The sequence below is a fragment of the Scyliorhinus canicula genome, chromosome 17, assembly GCF_902713615.1.
Source record: "Scyliorhinus canicula chromosome 17, sScyCan1.1, whole genome shotgun sequence".
Lineage (NCBI taxonomy): Eukaryota > Metazoa > Chordata > Chondrichthyes > Carcharhiniformes > Scyliorhinidae > Scyliorhinus > Scyliorhinus canicula.
In genome coordinates, this window is record NC_052162.1 from 92,063,149 (window position 1) to 92,083,580 (window position 20,432).

The following is a 20,432-nucleotide window of genomic DNA, read 5'->3' on the forward strand; positions in this document are numbered from 1 at the left end:
ATTTTGTTTCATTTATTCCCAAAATTGAAAATGATCACTTCGGTGTGTATTTATTTTCACCAGCACATTCCCATGGAATTGCACAGTGAGTCAGATGATGGCAGGACATAAAGGTGTTTATAAAAACAGACAGCAGGGTTTTCCCCCCCCCCCCCCAACTGCGTGTCTTCCGCTGGTGGAGGCCGCCTGCTATTGGATACTGGTGGGATTGTCGTGTCGCGCTGAGGTCTGTGACATTTTGCATAGCTTGCCCGCCCACTACTGGGGAACCAGCCGTCGGCCTCGGTCACCTCGAGGGGACCGGAAATTCCTGCTCAGAGGCATTACACCTGGAAAATCTCAATGTATCATTCTGCTTCCCTGGCAGCACTGTGTTTAACTTAACCTATAAGGATATAGTGAGTAAAACCATGCACATGGCACATTCTGAGGTCACTGAGAGAGCAATTGTTGCTGTGTGGATTTGCTGCTGATTTTAAATGCCTGACTTGTGTTTGGCCAGAGAAATCAGCTGGAAATGCCTTCTTCTCTGCTTTATATGTTATGTTTCTGAAGATTCCCATTAGATATTACATTTTCATTATATATACACACACAAAGTAGGATGGATAATGCTTTTTATGCAATTAGAAATATAACTTATTTCCCAGTAAATTGGAGATTATTTTCTTTTTTAAAAACACCTTTCTAAATCTATAAATAGATTTAAAATATTTATATAAATAAATAAAAGGAACCACAAATAACATCAAAAATTACAATGCTGATTTGAATAAGGAAATTGTTTTGATCAGCTGAAATAATTTATTTTGAATCGTCTCCAATCTAAGATCTTATTCTTCTTTCCATTTTCAGGTGTGGGTGTAACTTGGGTCATTTTCAGTGTAATTGAACTCTGCTTCTATGCCTGCATCATCGGCTACAGCCTGTACTACTTGTTTGCCTCCTTCCAATCCCCCCTGCCGTGGGCGGAATGCTTCAGATGGTGGGGCGCAGATGAAACATGCGGCAGGACTCCCAAAGGTACTGTCTGAACGTCTATTGGGTAAAGTATAGAGACCGACTGTTTATTTTTCATTCTGCCAGTCTGAATGGGAGAGAAAAATGGACAGTAGTTTCAGTGACCATCTTCATTGGGATCACACAGCTGAGATAGAAATCAGCAGCAGTAATTAAGTCACTGAGATTGCCGTATAATCATTAATCAATCGTTATTGACTACGGTAAAAACTTTAAAAATAGTTGCTTGTGAAATAAAAATTCACCCTTGGTGAGTAACATGCGAAAGATTCGACAGGTTTGACAGCTCCCACGATGCCTACACACTGTCATGTGAGAGTACCTTTAAGAAATGGGTGTTTATCAGTGATGTCAGAGTGTGGGTGGAGCTGGGCTGTTTGTCATCTTTTTACTTTCATTTTAGGATGTTTGCTGCAGGGTGTGTTTTAGTTTTGTTTTCAGTGTGGGAGCTGATGCCAGACCAAACAGGTGCACTACTGTTCTCTCTGCCTTCAAAAGACTATCTCTTGATCATTTGGTGAATTCAGAATTATAAATGTTCTCAGTAGTGAATGTAAACCTAATGTGCTTCTGGTAATAGGTGTTTTAAGTCGTATGGATGTTGAAAGGAAAGCTTAAAGGATTACTTAGTGTTGTATTCTTTGGGGGTTGTATTTGAATTAATGGTTGCGAAGATGTTCACTCTATGTTTTAAAAAGGTTAACTTGAGTTCATGGAATAAACATTGTTTTGCTTTCAAAAATACTTTTCCATTTCTGCTGTAGAGTGGGCCGTGTGCTCCCCATACCACAATCTATTCAAAGTTGTGGGCCAGGTGAACTCCATGATACACTTTGGGGTTCTCTAAACCCTGGCCCATAACAATACTGTGCCACTCACAAGTGCCAAGGCTGTTCGCAGCTCCAATTCACTTTAACAGATAGTTGTTGGGCGACAAGGGGCATGCCTTGAAAAGGTGGCTTATGACAGTACTCAAGCACCCAAGGAAAGAGGCAGAGGAGAGATACAATCGCTGCCATATCTCATCAAGGGCAGTGATGGAGATGACCATAGGTCTGCTAAAACTGACATTTCGATACCTGGATCTCTCCCAGGTTAACCTGTAATATGTGCCAGAACAAGTGTCTCTCATCATCATTGTCTACTCCGCTCTGTATAATTTTTCTCTCGCCAGGAGCGGAGCCACTGGAGCAGGAGTACACAGATACACTTACTCCATTAGCTTTTCTGCCTGCCTGCAGCGCATTCAGATCAACAGAGAAAATAGAACTATTGCTCGACCCTCCTGGAGCAGGAGGAACATCTGATGTTTTATAAAAATTTCACACCGAGCTGTAATTTGTTCATTGTAAGTTGTCATATTCTTTGAAACACTCACCGCATCTCACAGTAAAGCCTGCAGTTTATGTGGGCCCTGATGTGAAAACTATCGTGCTACTTCTTTTTGGCTGCCAGATTCTTCTTCCCAGAAGTTAACAAGTTTTCATGAATTCTTTGTGAAATTTCTGGCTTCCTGATCTCGTAAAATGTCGAACCACAGTCTTCCCGAACATGATCACTGTCATTTTTTGTGTCTAGTATCATGTATACTTTCTTCATCGGAGGCCTGCTTAACAGGAGAGGTATTTCACTGGAAGCCACATCTGTATTGATGAAAAAGCTGATGCCAGCTATTCTGCAAGGGAAGACTGCCATTTTGGATGTCATTAACATAGTGATGGACAACTTATACCAGTGAGTGGACCACATGAGTGGGCCTCCTTCATCTCAGTGGGTTGCAAGATTGAAATCAGGTTCATAAAAAACACTTAATCATTCATATATTCATATATATTATCTCAATTTCGCAGTGTGGTGGCACAGTGGTTAGCATTGCTTCGTCTCAGCACCAGGGATCTGGGCTCAATTATGGCCTTGGGTGACTCTGCAAAGTTTCTACTTTCTCCCAGTGTTTCATGGGTTCCCTCCGGGTGCTTCTGTTTCTTCCCACAGTCCAAAGATGTGCGGGTCATGTGGGGTTATGAGAATATGGGGATAGGGAGGGGTGGGCCTAGGTAGGATGCTCTATCAGAGGGACGGTGCAGACACGATGGGCCGAAAAGCCTCTGTCTGCACAGTCAGAATTCTATGATTCTATGATATTCATAGATATATTATCAACTTCAAATGGTTAATAACAAAATAAATATTTACACCTTGGACAAAAAGGGAGTGCACAGCCCTCACCATCCACGTGTGTGCAATTAGCATGCACCTTACTTCACTTTCCATTGCTTTGTGTGCGGATCACTTCAGTCATACCAGTTGGAAAAAAAACAATGCCCACTGGAAAGCGGCAACTCTGCACATGGGGAACAGTCAACAAAATGTCTCATCGGCTGCACTCAGGAACGGGTTGGGCCGTATGTGGCTCCTGGGCCTTAAGTTGCCCACCACTGCGTTAGTGTGTGATCATCTTCAAACCTGAAGCACGTAGAGCTTTCATACACGTTGACCTCCCGCCGATCTACCTCATCACGAGAATCCAGAGAGCAGTTAAGTCAGTACACCCCACACTCGAGTGCAGGGGTGGGCAAACTTTTCCGTGCAAGGGCCACATTCAGAAATTCACAATTTTAAAGGGACGCATAGTATATTAAGTAAATAATTACTTTACCCGGTTATGATTCTGGGCGCCTCATATAGAACATAGAACAGTACAGCACAGAACAGGCCCTTCGGCCCTCGATGTTGTGCCGAGCAATGATCACCCTACTCAAGTCAACGTATTCACCCTATACCAGTAAGTAACCCAACAGCCCCCCCCCATTAACCTTAAAAAAAAATTTTTTTTTAAATTTTTAAACAAATTTTTTTTTTTTGTAATGACTTGGTGGGCCGCATAAAGACCTTTGGCGGGCCGCATGCGGCCCGCGGGCCATAGTTTGCCCACCCCTGCTCTAGTGGAAGTCCTACCGCTGTCTAAAACGAATCAGCCAACAAAATACTCATCGCCGGATTCAAACTCTCATTGACCAATGCAAGTCCTTCATGGCCGTCTCCATTTCGTTAAGCCCGCTTGCCAGAGTTTGCGCCGGCTGACGCGTCACATGACGTCAGCCGCGCATGCGCGGATTGGAAGACTCCAACCCGCGCATGCGCGGATGACGTCATCGCACATTTGCGCGAAACACGCGCATGCGCGGGCCGGGATGCCCCTCAGCCGCCCCGCGAAGTGATACAGCGGGGCGGCAGAAGGACAAAGAGTGCGCGGGAATCGGACCCGCTGCCCGCGATCGGTGCCCACCGATCGCGGGCCCATGGCACCCTTGGCACGGCCGTGGTACTGCCGTGCCAATCGGTGCCATGGTTTTAAAAATCGGCACTTTACGGCCGTTTTTACGAACGGCCAGACCAGGTGTGTTTGCCGTTCATAAAAACAGCCGTAAAGGGCTTGGAACTCGGCCCATCGGCCAGCTGAGAATCGCTGCTGGCCGTAAAAAAACGGCGGCAGCGATTCGTTTCGGGAGTCGGGCGTGGGGGGGGGGGAGAATAGCGGGAGGGCGTCAGACTGGCGTGGCCGTAAAATTTTACGAACCCCGCTATTCTCCGCACCGTCGTGAGTGCGGAGAATTGCGCCCCATATTCTCCGGGCCCGCGTGATTCTCTGGGCCAGCAATCATGTGGGGAGAATTACTACTGGAATGGAGAGTCATGGCCCTGACGTGGTAGATCTCGCGTTGAGCCAATGGGATAGATCCTTCAGGGAGCTGCCCCCCAAGTCCATCCAAGGGCCACCCCACAACCCTCACAATGCAAGACCTGCCCACCCCACCCTCACCATGCCCCTGAGACCCCGTAAATAAAGAGAATGCTCCTTAGAGACCCTCTATATAAAAAATATTCCTGTAAGGAAGTTAGAGAGCAGTCCAGACAGAGGCAGTGAAAATAATTACTGTTGCAATACTCACCTGGGCAATACACCTGCTGGCTCAAGCACAGGAAGCACCACATGTCAATTCCTGCAAATAGAGAACCAGTCATCTGTGTTTAAATCCCTTTAGATCCTTGAACTTCAAGCCGTTCATTCGTTTCCCCCACCAGACTATGAATGACAGCTTCCAACCACACACAGCTGTCAGCTTTGATCCATTCAAATTGCTGCATGAGTAAATCTGGTGCTCTGACCACAATGTTTGTCAATATCAAACTTTGATTGACAGGTCCTCGACCACTTCAACCAGTGTTAAGTGCTGTCAATTTCCAGCTGACCACTTCAAAATCACTCAAGTATGAAGGAAAGTTGTTAGAAAGTCCTCATTTAGTTGGTTATCTTTATTTAGGCGGTCTGTGGGAGGGGTCTTTAGGGTATTTTCCTTTTTTTAGTGAGGCTCTGGGGGCAGGAGCACTCTGAAACTGGGGAGGGGGAATGGGGGACCCAGGTAACCCAGGAGTGTGGGCTAAATTGCGATGAGGGGTGGTGGCCACCTAGCTACAGGGTCTCCTGCTCAAAATGGCAGTCTGGTAGCGGGATTCCCTCAGCAAGCCCTCAGTATCCTTGTCAGGCATAAATTTGCATTGCCAAGGATTGGAAATCGCTTCCTGGAGTGCAAATCATGTGGAATTTGGCACGGACAGGAGAACATAGGGCGCAATTCCCTGTTTGCCGACACCAGAAATTGCAAAACTTGATAGGGTGCAAAATAGCTCCCGATGCCAAAATCGGGGTATACGGCGGTTTGACGCCAATTTGTGATGCTCCAGCACCCCGAAAGTGGGTAAATGCATCACTTGCCATGCGTGGTAAAGTACAGTGGCCATATCTTAGCGGGCCTGACACCCTATTCTATGAGGTCTCTGCCACCGCTGCCACCGATGGGCTGAGTTCCTGATGGCGTGGTTCACTTGTGCTCTCGAAGGTCATGAACCTGGCATTGTAGCTGCTGAGTAAGAGAGAGCGGAGGGAGGAAATGGCGTGGAGTGAATGCGGGCTGCCTGCTCGGATACCGGCCCGCAGGGCATTTGGCATTCAACCAGCAATGCTGGCCGTCGTGGTGATGGTTGCAGCTCTGCGAGATGCCCTGCGGCCGCATGAGCGGGGTCTGCTCGGAGAGGAGTGGGAAGCTACAGCAGTGGAGCAGGCAGCAGCAGAGTGGCCAGCAGCGGGACGGCCAGCAGAGGACCGGGATGCAGAGGACGGGTGGGTGGCGGCTGGTGGGGCGGGGTGTTTGGGCCCAGGGGAGGGGGGATGCTGTGGCAGGGGATGGGGTGCACAGGAACAAGCTGCAGAGGGGCAGGTGGCGGCCGGACAGGATGGAGGGCCAGCCGCTCAATAGGCCAAGGAGAAGGAGATGCCAAGGAGGCGCCACATGAGGCTGCATGTGTACTGGCACCACCTGTCATTCGATGACCTGCATTTCCGGGCATGCCGTCTGTAATGAACTCCAATTAGCTTTATTGGTTGGCCAGGAGTGTGATCGAGCGGTGCTTCGGCATCTGAAAATGCGCTTCAGGTGCCTGTACCACTCAGGAGGGGCCCTCCAGTACGGGGCTGAGAGGGTTGCCCGCATTGTCGTGGCCTGCTGCATCCTCCATGACATCGTGCAGCAGAGGGGTGATGAGCTGGAGGAGGAGGACGAGGAGGAAGGGCAGACCTCGTGCGACAAGGAGAATGCGAGGGAGGGGGATGATGAGCAGGACATGGGGCCCGGTCAGGCAGGGGAGGCCACACGGGTCTCTCATCGCCTCGAGGTTCTACAACTAGGAGGAGGGGATTGGTGAGGGGGGATGCTGGTCAGGGGCATGGACACCATATCCAGACCCACACCCCCTCAATTTCCACACTAGCAAACCGTCCACCTGCAGACCCCTCTGTTATACATACCTGTGGCGCTACAAGCTGGGGGACCTGGGTTGGCAGTGACAGCGGGTCTGGTTCATGGGGTGATGACAACCCACTCTGCGATGAGCTCTGGTGCTCCACATCATCTGACAAAGTCTGACTCATGCCCACAGTAGCAACTTCCACCTGGGTGTTCCCTGCGTGCAAACTGCCAGGCCGAACTGAGGGTGCTGGGGACGGTCGTGATGGGTAGTGGGGGGGGGGGGGGGGAGTTGGGGAGCATGGTCCACCCCCACACCCATCAGACAGAGCATCGAGGAAGGACTTAACGACGTTGACAGGTGTTCTAACGTTCTGGCCTTATTACATAGAATTTACAGTGCAGAAGGAGGCCATTCGGCCCATCGAGTCTGCACCGGCTATTGGAAAGAGCACCCTACCAAGGTCAACACCTCCACCCTATCCCCATAACCCAGTAACCCCACCCAACACTAAGGGCAATTTTGGACACTAAGGGCAATTTATCATGGCCAATCCACCTAACCTGCACATCCTTGGACTGTGGGAGGAAACTGGAGCACTCGGAGGAAACCCACGCAAACACGGGGAGAACGTGCAGACTCCGCACAGTGACTCAAGCCAGGAATCAAACCTGGGGGATGCAGGGAGTGAGAGGGGTGTGGGCTGAGGGGAGGGGGGGGTGTATGGGGTGAAGGTGGGTGGGCGGGGTGGCTCACATGTGTCATGGGGATCCGCACCTACGTCGGGTCTCATTTCCTTGCCCGCTGCCGAACACTGCCTTGGCGGCCTCCCTTTCCTCTGGGCCGTCAACTACATCCAGCGCCCTCTGCTCAGGCATGGTGAGGGGCTCCGGTCTTCTCCCGCTCCTGGCGTTGTGCACAGCCTGATCCTGGGCATGGAAATGCAAACAGCACCATTATCAGACATTCTGACGCATGCAGCCCAGGACACCTGGCCATGCCGGGTGGCATGGGTGCTGGAATGTGGGGCTGGGTGGGGTTCAGCAGCCCCCGGGGGGGGGGAGTGGGGAGAAGCCGGGTTACGGGTGTGGGGGGGTGGTGTTAGTGCCAGGGCACAGTGCTGCCGACTCACCCTGGCTGCTCTGAGGCGATCATGCAGTTCCTTCGGGCACTGCATGCCAGTTCGGGTGAAGTTGCCCACGACGCTGACGGCCTTTGTCACCTGCGACCAGGTATGGCAAGCGGCGACGCCTGGCTGCCTTCCTCCCAGGCCGGGATACAGGGTCATTATTCTCTCCTCCACGATGTCCATGAGGGTGTCCACCTTGGCGTTCCTGAATCGTGGCACCATCTTGTTGGTTGGGACAGTGGGGGAGGTGGAGGGATTATTTAAGTGCGACTGCCGTATGTAAATCGGTTCAGCTGTCATATTTTTTGCCGCAAAACGCTACTGTTTCCACGCCAGCCTCTCAAAATCGGAGAATCCAGCCCGTAGTCGCTCAAATGGAGAATGTCGTCACATACCTCACACTTTGTCAATCTCTAAACTGGATCACCGTTAAATCCTCCATCTTTTGCTGTATTTAATAGGAAAGTGGCTGGAAATGACTGTCTGCCTGGACACTATTTTAGGGCAGCAGTTATTTGGTCTGAAAGAGAGTCTTTACTTTGGAATTCAACCCCCCGTCAATAATAAAAGTCTATCGACATGAGAAATGCACGAGAAATGCACAATCAAGTAATCTGAATGCCAATACCGACTCCAGGATGTCAAGCTGAGATTTCTTCAGCCTCTTCCCTGCATGGATTGTTCACCTGTTTTCTCAAATCTATCATTTGCTGACCAAGCTTTATTTGCTTTCAGTAAGTCATCCTTTTTATAGAATTTATCAAAAACTGTAACAGAAGGCCCAATCCCTCTTCATTACCCAAATGCACTCTGAAAACACTTTCCCAGTGGAGTAAAAGTAGGAGTAATGATAAAACCAAATTCATTCCTTGCTTCTTTTGGTAATGAATTATGTCCACGTCTCAGCTTCAGTCTCCATTGCTCATATGGCTCCGATTCTGAGAAAATTGATGGATAGTCAAAGCCATCTTGTAAATTAAATTTGTCAGCAACAACAATAAACTTGTTTTCCTTCAGAGGAGAAGGCAAAAATCTTCCTTTTCAGCAACAAATCACCAAAGCTGGATGTTCATCTTCTGATACCATATTAATATGGTAGGGCAGCAGGGTAGCATTGTGGATAGCACAATTGCTTCACAGCTCCAGGGTCCCAAGTTCGAATCCGGCTGGGGTCACTGTCTGTGCGGAGTCTGCACATCCTCCCCGTGTGTGCGTAGGTTTCCTCCGGGTGCTCCGGTTTCCTCCCACAGTCCAAGGATGTGCAGGTTAGGTGGATTGACCATGATAAATTGCCCTTAGTGTCCAAAATTGGCCTTAGTGTTGGGTGGGGTTACTGGGTTATGGGGATAGGGTGGAGGTGTTGACCTTGGGTGGGGTGCTCTTTCCAGGAGCCGGTGCAGACTCGATGGGCCGAATGGCCTACTTCTGCACTGTAAATTCTATGATAATCTGTAAATTCTATGATATTAAGTGTTGAACATATGGTGGGAATAAGACAGCAGCTTGTCTTTTAGATTCAACAGGTTTACTCTGCTCAGCAAAGACACTTATGGTATCCCCACAACATCCGTTCCAGTTGTGTCAGCAATCATGACCTAAATTCAATAAGGCAATGAGATTAAAAATGCCATTTGCCAAAGCTTGCCCTTGCTGCTGGCTGGAGGTTGTGTTTCTCTGAGATCCTGCTGTTTTGACCTTAACCCGGTTTCCGGGCCTGGTGTTTTGTACGCCACCTGCCTTTTTCGGACTTTGCAGCCTGGACTGAGGCAAGGGCGAACAAGCCTGCTTCTGGTTTGATGAAGGGGAAGAGGAGCCTGCTGTTTGACGTTGCTAGCAGGGGAGAGAGGAACGACCCTACGTGCCTGTTGCTGCCATAACTGCTTCTGGCTGCCTTTTCACTTGTTGGGTTTGGAGTGAAGAAAGGGGCAGATTTTGGTTGGCCTGCAGTGCAATGGAACTGTTTCTCTCTCTCTTGGGGCGGAGTTGGGAGGGTGTGTGGACATATGCTGGCTTGAAAGCTGGTGGTTTTCTTTTCTCCCCTTTGCTGTATTTTAGATATTTTTAGTGTATTGATTGTTTTATTTTCAGCTGTGTTATTTTGTATTGTGGAATTGTTAACAAGCTAAAATATCTGGAGGTTGTGTTTTGTTGCTCTGTTTACTTGCTATAAATATGGCAGTCAATAGGTTGCCTTTATTAATCCTAATTATGAGTATACTTTCAGAGTCGCCAGGTATCTCTCGATACCGTCACAAGGTTCAACATGAATACCGATCAAAGAACCAATACACCAGTTAGTTAGTTCAAAGTCAATACTATTTATTTACACACAGTAAGATCTACTCATGCACAATAATACTACAGGCTAAACTATATAGAACATAGAACAGTACAGCACAGAACAGGCCCTTCGGCCCTCAATGTTGTGCCGAGCCATGATCACCCTACTCAAACCCACATATCCACCCTATACCCGTAACCCAACAACCCCCCCCCCCCCTTAACCTTACATTTTATTAGGACACTACGGGCAATTTAGCATGGCCAATCCACCTAACCCGCACATCTTTGGACTGTGGGAGGAAACCGGAGCACCCGGAGGAAACCCACGCACACAGGGGGAGGACGTGCAGACTCCACACAGACAGTGACCCAGCCGGGAATCGAACCTGGGACCCTGGAGCTGTGAAGCATTTATGCTAACCACCATGCTACCCTGCTGCCCCCTATCACTAACGCCTATACGTAACTTCGGGTGCCCACTTAGGTCAGAGGAACAATGGCCGTTGTTTGGATCTGAGGCCGTTGGGTTCGAAGAGGTAACAGGAGTACAGCTAAGGTCATCCATCTGGTAGCGAGCACTGACCTTGAACTTACTTGCTTCTGGTGGTGCTGGTGGAAGGGTCTCTCCGCTTGCGAACCGAATCCAAGAGGCTGAATCTTTGTCGGGGGTTCCTTCTTATGCTTGGAGGGGCTTTGTGTGCTTTTAGGCCAGCCTTAAACTTGGTCCCAATTAATTGGGCAGCTTCTTGATCATTGTCATCGATCTAAACCAATAAAGGGGTGGGTACCCTGATGGTTGGGCGTGTCCTAGGTGGCCGTTGGCCTTGCTTTGTTTGTGACTTTTGGTTGGGGTAGTGGCACCGGGCTGTCTGGAACAGTATCAGCTACCTGAGCACTTGTCCTTTGTTTCCTGGAGACGGGCCATCAACATGTAAATCGACTCAGAGTTTCGATTCCGTCTGCAAACTGCCTTCCAAATATACATTCAGGCTCTGTGCCTGCTTGTTGCTTAGTATTGTCCACATTTCCCTGGAGTCTCTGTGAGCGTCCATTTTGTATACCAAAAGTGGCCATCCCAGATGGCTACAGTGTCTCTGAGCTCCTGCTGTTTTGGCTGTAACACTGTTTACAGACAGGAAGCTTTGAATGCTGGCTGTCTCTTTTTGATCTTGCAACCTGGACTGAGGCAAGCAAGAACAGGCCTGGTACCAGTTTGATGAAGGGAAAGAGAGCCTGCTGCTGGAAGTCGCTAACAAGGCAGAACCTGCCTGGGGCTGTGTATCTGCACATGGCTGACCTTATGCTTATTGGCTTGGAGTGAAGTAAAGGGTGGATTAAGGTTGGCCTGCTGCGGGCTGAAGGTGGAGGGGAGCTCGATTTTGCAGTCTTTGAACTGGATTGCACTGGGAGACCAGATGCAGGTACTGTGGGAAAGGAAGGACAGCGGCCCGCTTGACGGTGTAACTTGGAGGTCGTATTAGGATGTCTTGTGAGATGGCTCACCAGGTGAAGGCAGCAGCAGCAAGGTTCATGGCACCATGGCTGGCTCTGCTGCGCAGCAGGGCAGGAAGAAAAATGGCAGGGCTATAATGATAGGGGACTCAATCGTAAGGGGAATAGACAGGCGGTTCTGTGGACGCAATCGAGACTCCACGATGGTATGTTGCCTCCCTGGTGCAAGGGTCATGGATGTCTCGGATCAGCTGCAGGACATTCTGGGGGGACGGGGGGGGGGGGGGCGGGAGGGGGGGGGGGGTGAACAGCCAGCTGTCATGGTGCACATAGGCACCAACAATATAGGTAAAAAACAGGATGAGGTCCTACAAGCTGAATTCAGGGAGTTAGGATTTAAACTAAAAAGTAGGAGCTCAAAGGTAGTAATCTCATGATTGCTACCAGTGCCACGGGCTAATCAGAGTAGGAATGTCAGGATAGATAGGATGAATGTGTGGCTCGAGAGATGGTGCAAGAGGGAGGGATTCAAATTCCTGAGGCATTGGAACCGGTTCTGGGTAGGTGGGACCAGTACAAACCGGAAGGTCAGCACCTGGGTAGGACTGGAACCGATGTCCTAGAGCTGTTGGGGAGGGTTTAAACCAGGGGTTCTCAACCTTTTTTAACCCATGGATCCCTTTTCCTCTTAATTTTTTTTTGTGGACCCCCCTAGCCATTCCACAGAAAACAAAAGCTTCTTATAAGTGTGGTAAACTAATCCTAAAGTCCATCTACCTTACCGTGAGGGTTGGAAACGGATTAGCGGTATTTTCGTACGTTGCCAAACTTATTCTAATATGAAAAGTAATGAAAAAAACTTTTTACTGACTAAATTGAATTAAATTACTCTAAAAATAACCAATTCATATCAAATATACACAGTTTCTAGTGATTACTGTGTTAAATTATTCATTAAGCTTGTCAAGGAGAAACATGGCATAAGCGTCAGGTCAACCGTGGGTATTTAATAAGCTGCTTCTGTCATTAAAGGTCCTCCGGGCTGTTCCTAGGGGACAATAGCCCGGGCAATCTTCAACAACAACTGTCATTAAAGCACAATAAACCCATTTGTCATCAACCGGTATGGATTTTTTTTTCTCAGAATACAGTACCACAAAAATAAACATAGCAAATGCACCTTTTTGGTTCTGAGCCCCTTCAGCCCTCAAGGTAAATTAGATAGATTATAATCTCTCTTTGACCTTTGTCAGTGCGAGAGAGAGAGAGAGAAAGGTGAATATTCATCATGAAAACAAACATTTTTTTCTTCTACTTGATTCTCAGTAATAACAATTGTTCTGAAGTAGAATTGCTCTATGGACCACTAAAATATCACCGTGGACCCCCAATTCGGTATTTTTTTGTGTGGACCCCCAGGGTCCATGTGGACCCCGGTTGAGAACCACTGGTTTAAACTAATGTGGCAGGGGGATGGGAACCGATGCAGGAAGTTGGAAGGTAGTAAAACAGGGACAGAAGCAAAAGGAAGTAGGGGGGAAAGTGTAAGGCAGAGAAGCCATAGTAAAAAATCAAAAATGGCGACAGTACAAGGTACAGTGACTGAGGGGAGCTCAGTGAATAGGCCCAGTAATACTAAAAGGAATAAAACTGGAGATGTTAAGATTCACAACAGAGTTAAAAAAAACCAACATAAGTGTACTTTACCTGAATGCTCGTAGTATTCTGAATAAAGTAAATGAGTTGATGGCGCAAATCATCGTGAATGACTATGATTTAGTGGCCATTACTGAAACATGGTTAAAGGATGGTCACAACTGGGAGTTAAATATCTAAGGGTATCAAACTTTTCAGAAGGACAGATTGGATGGTAAGGGACATGGTGTAGCTCTGTTATTTAAGGATGACATCCGGCCAATAGTAAGGGATGACATCGGCGCTATGGAGGATAAGGTTGAATCCATTTGGGTGGAAATCAGGAATAATAAGGTGAAAAAATCACTGATAGGAGTAGTCTATCGGCCACCAAATAGTAACGTTATGGTGGGCAGGCAATAAACAAAGAAATAACTGATGCATGTAGAAATGGTACAGCAGTTATCATGGGGGATTTTAATCTACATGTCAATTGGTTTAACCAGGATGGTCAAGGCAACCTTGAGGAGGAGTTTATAGAATGTATCCGCAATTGTTTTCTTGAACAGTGTGTAATGGAACCTACGAGGGAACAAGCGGTCCTAGATCTTGTTCTGTGTAATGAGACAGGATTGAATCATGATCTCACAGTTAGGGATCCTCTCGGAAGGAGAGATCACAATATCGTGGAATTTAAAATACAGATGGAGGGTGAGAAGGTAAAATCAAATAGGGGCAGCATGGTAGCATGGTGGTTAGCATCAATGCTTCACAGCTCCAAGGTCCCAGGTTCGGTTCCCGGCTGGGCCACTGTCTGTGCGGAGACTGCACGTCCTCCCCGTGTGTGCGTGGGTTTCCTCCGCGTGCTCCGGTTTCCTCCCACAGTCCAAAGATGTGCGGGTTAGGTGGATTGGCCATGCTAAAATTGCCCGTAGTGTCCAAAAAAGTAAGGTTAAGGGGGAGTTGTTGGGTTACAGGTATAGGGTGGATACGTGAGTTTGAGTAGGGTGATCATTGCTCGGCACAACATCAAGGGCCGAAGGGCCTGTTCTGTGCTGTACTGTTCTCTCAATTCTCTCAAGTGTTTTGTGTTTAAACAAAGGAGATTACAATGGGATGAGAGAAGAACTAGCTAAGGTAGACTGGGAGTAAAGACTTTATGGTGGAACAGTTGAGGAACAGTGGAGAACCTTCCAAGCAATTTTTCACAGTGTTCAGCAAAGGTTTATACCAACAAAAAGGAAGGACGGTAGAAAGAGAGAAAATCGACCATGGATATCTAAGGAAATAAGGGAGAGTATAAAATTGAAGGAAAAAGCACACAAAGTGGCAAAGATTGGTGGGACACTAGAGGACTGGGAAATCTTTAAGGGGCAACAGAAAGCTACTAAAAAAGCTATAAAGCAGAGTAAGATAGAGTATGAGAGTAAACATGCTCAGAATATAAAAACAGACAGTAAAAGTTTCTACAAATATATGAAACAAAAAAGAATGGCAAAGGTAACTATTGGTCCTTTAGAGGATGAGAAGGGAGTTTCAATAATGGGAGATAAGGAAATGGCTGAGGAACTGAACAGGTTTTTTGGGTCGGTCTTCACAGTGGAAGACACAAATAACATGACTGATAGAAAAAAGGCGATGACAGGTGAGGACCTTGAGATGATTGTTATCACTAAGGAGGGCAAGCTAATGGGGCTAAAGGTGGACAAGTCTCCTGGCCCTGATGGAATGCATCCCAGAGTGGTAAAAGAGATGGCTAGGGAAATTGCAAATGCACTAGTGATAATTTACCAAAATTCACTAGACTCTGGGGTGGTCCCCAGTGGATTAGAAATTAGCAAACGTGACACCACTGTTTAAAAAAGGAGGTAGACAGAGAGCAGGTAATTATAGGCCAGAGAGTTAAACTTCAGTAGTAGGGAATCTATCATCAAGGAAGAAATAGCGAGGCTTCTGGATAGACATTGTCCCATTGGGCAGACGCAGCATGGGTTCATAAAGGGCAGGTCGTGCCTAACTAATTTAGTGGAAATTTTTGAGGACATTACCAGTGCAGTAGATAACGGGGAGCCAATGGATGTGGTATATCTGGATTTCCAGAAAACCTTTGACAAGGTGCCACACAAAAGGTTGCTGCATGAGATAAAGATGCATGGCATTAAGGGTAAAGTAGTAGCATGGATAGAGGATTGGTTAATTAATAGAAAGCAAAGAGTGGGGATTAATGGGTGTTTCTCTGGTTGGCAAGCAGTAGCTAGTGGTGTCCCTCAGGGATCCGTGTAGAGCCCACAATTGTTCACAATTTACATAGATGATTTGGAGTTGGGGACCAAGGGCAATGTGTCCAAATTTGCAGATGACACTAAGATGAGTGGTAAATGAAAAATGCAGAGGATACTGGAAGTCTGCAGAGGGATTTGGATAGGTTAAGTGAATGGGCTAGGGTCTGGCAGATGGAATACAATGTTGACAAATGTGAGGTTATCCATTTTGGTAGGAATAACAGCAAACGGGATTATTATTTAAATGATAAAATATTAAAGCATGCTGCTGTGCAGAGAGACCTGGGTGTGCTAGTGCATGAGTCACAGAAAGTTGGTTTACAGGTGCAACGGATGATTAAGAAGGCGAATGGAATTTTGTCCTTCATTGCTAGAGAGATGGAGTTTAAGACTAGGGAGGAGATGCTGCAATTGTTTAAGGTGTTGGTAAGGCCACACCTGGAATATTGTGTTCAGTTTTGGTCTCCTTACTTGAGGAAGTACATACTGGCACTGGAGGGTGTGCAGAGGAGATTCACTAGGTTAATCCCAGAGCTGAAGGGGTTGGATTACGAGGAGAGGTTGAGTAGACTGGGGCTGTACTCGTTGGAATTTAGAAGGATGAGGGGGGATCTTATAGAAACATAAAATTATGAAGGGAATAGATACGATAGATGTGGGCAGGTTGTTTCCACTGGCGGGTGAAAGCAGAACTAGGGGGCATTGCCTCAAAATAAGCGGAAGTAGATTTAGGACTGAGTTTAGGAGGAACTTCTTCACCCAAAGGGTTGCGAATCTATGGAATTCCTTGCCCAGTGAAGCAGTTGAGGCTCCTTCATTAAATGTTTTTTAAGATAAAGATAGATAGTTTTTAGATAGTGTTCAGGCTGGAAAATGGAGCTGAGTCCGCAAAAGATCAGCCATGATCTAATTGAATGGTGGAGTAGGCTCAAGGGGCCAGATGGCCTACTGCTGCTCCTACTTCTTATTTGACCAACTGCTGAACTCCTGTGTTTGTGGCTATGCGATGGTCCCAGTTAGGGAGCTGCGTGGATTGTTACTGTTGGTTTACATTGTTATATTGTTACTTGCTTGTATTTTCTGGTTGGTAGTTATATAATGGGTCTGTGTATATCCGAGGACACAAACCCGAGTGTGAGGGCCCTGTTCATTGTGTATTTGTTTATTCTGTATTTGGTTCCCTCATGTAAGTGTAATGTTGTGTCTTTTATTCCACTTCTTTGTGTATTTTGATATACTACTGAGTGTAAAATGTGTTACTGAAACCTTGGTTGCTGATGAGGTTTCCTGAATCTCGATGAAGAAGACTCAAACTCGTCCAGTAGTAACAAAAGCTTCATTGAGTAACTATAACAATAATAGCGTAAGTTCTTTACTTTAGAACAAAGAACAACAAACAAAGAAAAGTACAGCACAGGAACAGGCCCTCCAAGCCTGCGCCGACCATGCGGCCTGTCTAAACTAAAATCTTCTACACTTCTGGGGTCCGTATCCCTCGATTCCCATCCTATTCATGTCAAGATGCCCCTTAAACATCACGATCGTCCCTGCTTCCACCACCTCCTCCAGCAGCCAGTTCCAGTCACCCACTACTTAATATTAATGCCAGTGATAAGGTCAACAAGATCTAACTACAGTAACTATGCTTAACTATAGTAACCTCTGAGCTAATCTTATACTCCTATCCTGGTCACAGTACACCCGAAAGAGAGAAAGAGGCACAATGCAGTTGCATTTATACCCCTGTTGGTCCAACCCTCCAGTGATCATCTGGTGCTACTGATTACACATTAACCCCTTATGTATATGTACATAGAGTTCACTACATCCCCCTTTTTTCCTTGCGTTTCACATTTTCTGTATGTTGTGAAGAAAATTGAATAAATACAATGGATGCAATGGATGAATAAACTCTGAGGCTATATAAGGCTTTGGTCAGACCCCATTTGGAGTATTGTGAGCAGTTTTGGGTCCCATATCGAAGGAAGTATGTGCTGGCCTTGGAAATGGTCCAGAGGAGGTTCACAAGAATGATCTCTGGAATAAAGAGCTTGTTGTATGAGGAACAGTTGAGGACTCTGGGTCTGTACTCGTTGGAGTTTAGAAGGATGAGGGGAGATCTTACTGAAACGTACAAGATATTGCGTGGTGTGGATGGAGTGCACAGGGAGACAATGCTTCCACTTGTCGGAAAAACTAGAGCAGAGGACACAATCTCAGACTAAAGGGACGATCCTTTAAAACAAATATGAGGAGGAATTTCTTCAGTCAGAAGGTGGTGAATCTGTGGAACTCTTTGCTGCAGAAGGCTGTGGAGGCCAAATTTGAGTGTCTTTAAGACAGAGATAGATAGGTTTTTGATTAATAAAGGGATCAGGAGTTATGGGGAGAAAGCAGGAGAATGGGGATGAGAAAAATGTCAGCCATGATTGAATGGCGGAACAGACTCGATGGGCAGAGTGGCCTAATTCTGCTCCTATGTCTTATGGTCTTATGATGCTGAGAAACCCTTTTACTAATTCAGTCAGATACGCAGTTTGAACAACACAAAACCCATTACTAATTCCAACACCTGAATTCAACAGAAAAAAAGCAAATTAATAATTAACAAACTCAACTTGCGCAAACCTCATGACCGTCTGAATCCTTAAGCAGCTAGCCTGTGGTTGATTCAAATGTTTTGCTATTCACTGCATTGCTGATTAAATTAAGTCACATACTGGAATGTGGTGAATGGTGAAACCAGTAGTCTTCTAGTTCAAGCAGTTAATTTTATGAATTTGAATTGACAGCAGTGGAGCGTAGAGCTGTATAAGGGGAAATGACCACTGTGAGTAAGCAATGGTTTTATTGGTGACCAACAAATCAAAGATGGAGGTGAGGATGTGGTTGAGCAAATCAGAAGCTGTAGAAATGCTGTGGTGTGCAGAGGGCTAAAAGCTGGAGAGGTAAAGAGCTGCAGGATTGTTGAGCAAACCCATGCAGTTCACTGGTGTTTTTACCGAATCTGGACTGGGAGACCACAGTCGCACGCCAACATAACTGATTCTTATTGTGGTGGATCGAGACATACTGGAGGCTTCCATCGGTAAACGAAAGGGGTTTATGATTGAAAGGCAAAGACAGTTAGATAACAAGCATAACAACAGGGACTGAATTCTCTGCTGGCAGGATGCTCCATTTTGCCGGCAACCCGGGGGGTTTCCTAACAGCGTGGGGCTGCCCCACAATGAGAAACCCCATCGAGAAGCCGGCTTAACGGAGCATCCCGCCGGGGTGAAATAGAAATGTGGTGCGGTGGGGTGGAGAATCCAGCCCCAGGTCTTTACTCTTCAGCTCCCTGGTTCACACTGACAGGGTCCTGCTTTCAGGGCCCACCGCAAACTCCCCATTGGCCAGGGATCGTCGAATCCCGAGCGATTCGCCTTAAGCTGGTCGTGTGGTCAGTGGAGCTCGAACTCCCCCGTTAAAAGGGTCACACTACCACACTTAACTACCACTTAAAGAGGCCGGAAGAGCCACTGAGCTAAGATTTATAATAAATACCTACCCTGTCAATGAGGCATCAAGATGTGATTATTTTGAATTATTCATGAAATGTAATTCTAAAACACATTCCCCATTTTCTAGATCCACTCTGCAATCTCACTCTGGATAATGGATATTTTGAAATTGTGAATACAACATGGCTGCATGTAAACAATGAAACTTGTCCAAATGGATCAGAAATCTACATTCCTCACCAGGGCCCAAGTGAGCAATACTGGGAGTAAGTAAATGACTACAGATATCTGCACCTAGAACCTGCACAGTCTGTAACAGCAACTTCCTTTTGGGGAGGTTTGTTGGGTGAAGGCCCTGCTTAATGAGTGAAAAGCTGTTTGATTTAGATCGAGGTACTACTTGTTGGGTAGGATTCTCCGCCCCGCTGCGCCACATTTTTGCCCTGAACGGTCGGCGGGATTCTCCGTTACGCTGGCTGGTCAATGGGGTTTCCCACTGTGGGGCAGCCCCATGCTGTGACGCAACCCCTGGGCGCCGGCATAACAGAGAATCATGCCGGACGAGAATCCCGGCCGTCGTGCTTGATCCTTGTACTTTATGATGAATTCACCAAACACTTTGATCTCTCCAAACCAAGATCCTTGAGCTTTAATAAGTAGTGTAATAAATGTTAGCTTTGTTATTGACTTAGCTTCTTTGGTCTTTGTTGCACACTGCGACATCCATCCTGATAATAAGAATCATAAAGAACACCACAATTGGAACTCACTGTTTAAACAGAAGAATTATGTTTGGAAAGAAAACAAGAAAATAAACAGAAAAACCAAGAGTTTTCAAATATAATCTCCATTTTCATTGAAACACTGGAGAAAGTGCAGCATAATTTTTTGAAAATATTAACAGAAACAAATAAATGCAATAACCAGGGAAAACGAATACGAAGACAGATTTTTAAATTCAGGAAGATGCTTCTTGATAGGGTAAATGTAGAGGAATTGTTTCCACTTGTAGATGTATTGAAAACAAGGGGACACACAAATGGGAGAGTCAGGAACAGATTGAAGATAATTATAAAGTAATCCCATCAGAGACTGGTGAGTAAGTGGATCTCAACTGAGAGGGTGTAGAAAACAGACAACATTGATACTATTGTTGGTACATTTTGTCATTAGAGGAGGCTTGTATGAAGTATAAATATTAGCACAGTCCAGTTTTGCTGAACAGACGGTTTCTATTTAATACATGCTGTGCAAATATTGTAAAACAGATCTGATTGTCTTTAACTTGGATATCTTTCAAATTCTTGCATATTTGACTAAATACTA

The 20,432-nt window shown here is 46.5% G+C and overlaps 1 protein-coding gene across 1 annotated transcript in view; it reads left to right on the forward strand.

The window, feature by feature from the left end:
- The window catches only part of LOC119951479 (sodium- and chloride-dependent neutral and basic amino acid transporter B(0+)-like), a 160,468-nt gene that overhangs the window by 70,099 nt on the left and 69,937 nt on the right, over positions 1-20,432 (forward strand). Inside the window, exons 5-6 of the mRNA XM_038774689.1 lie at positions 856-1,023; positions 19,234-19,372. Of these exons, the coding sequence (XP_038630617.1) occupies positions 856-1,023; positions 19,234-19,372 (307 nt within the window). The remainder of the gene's footprint in view (positions 1-855; positions 1,024-19,233; positions 19,373-20,432) is intronic.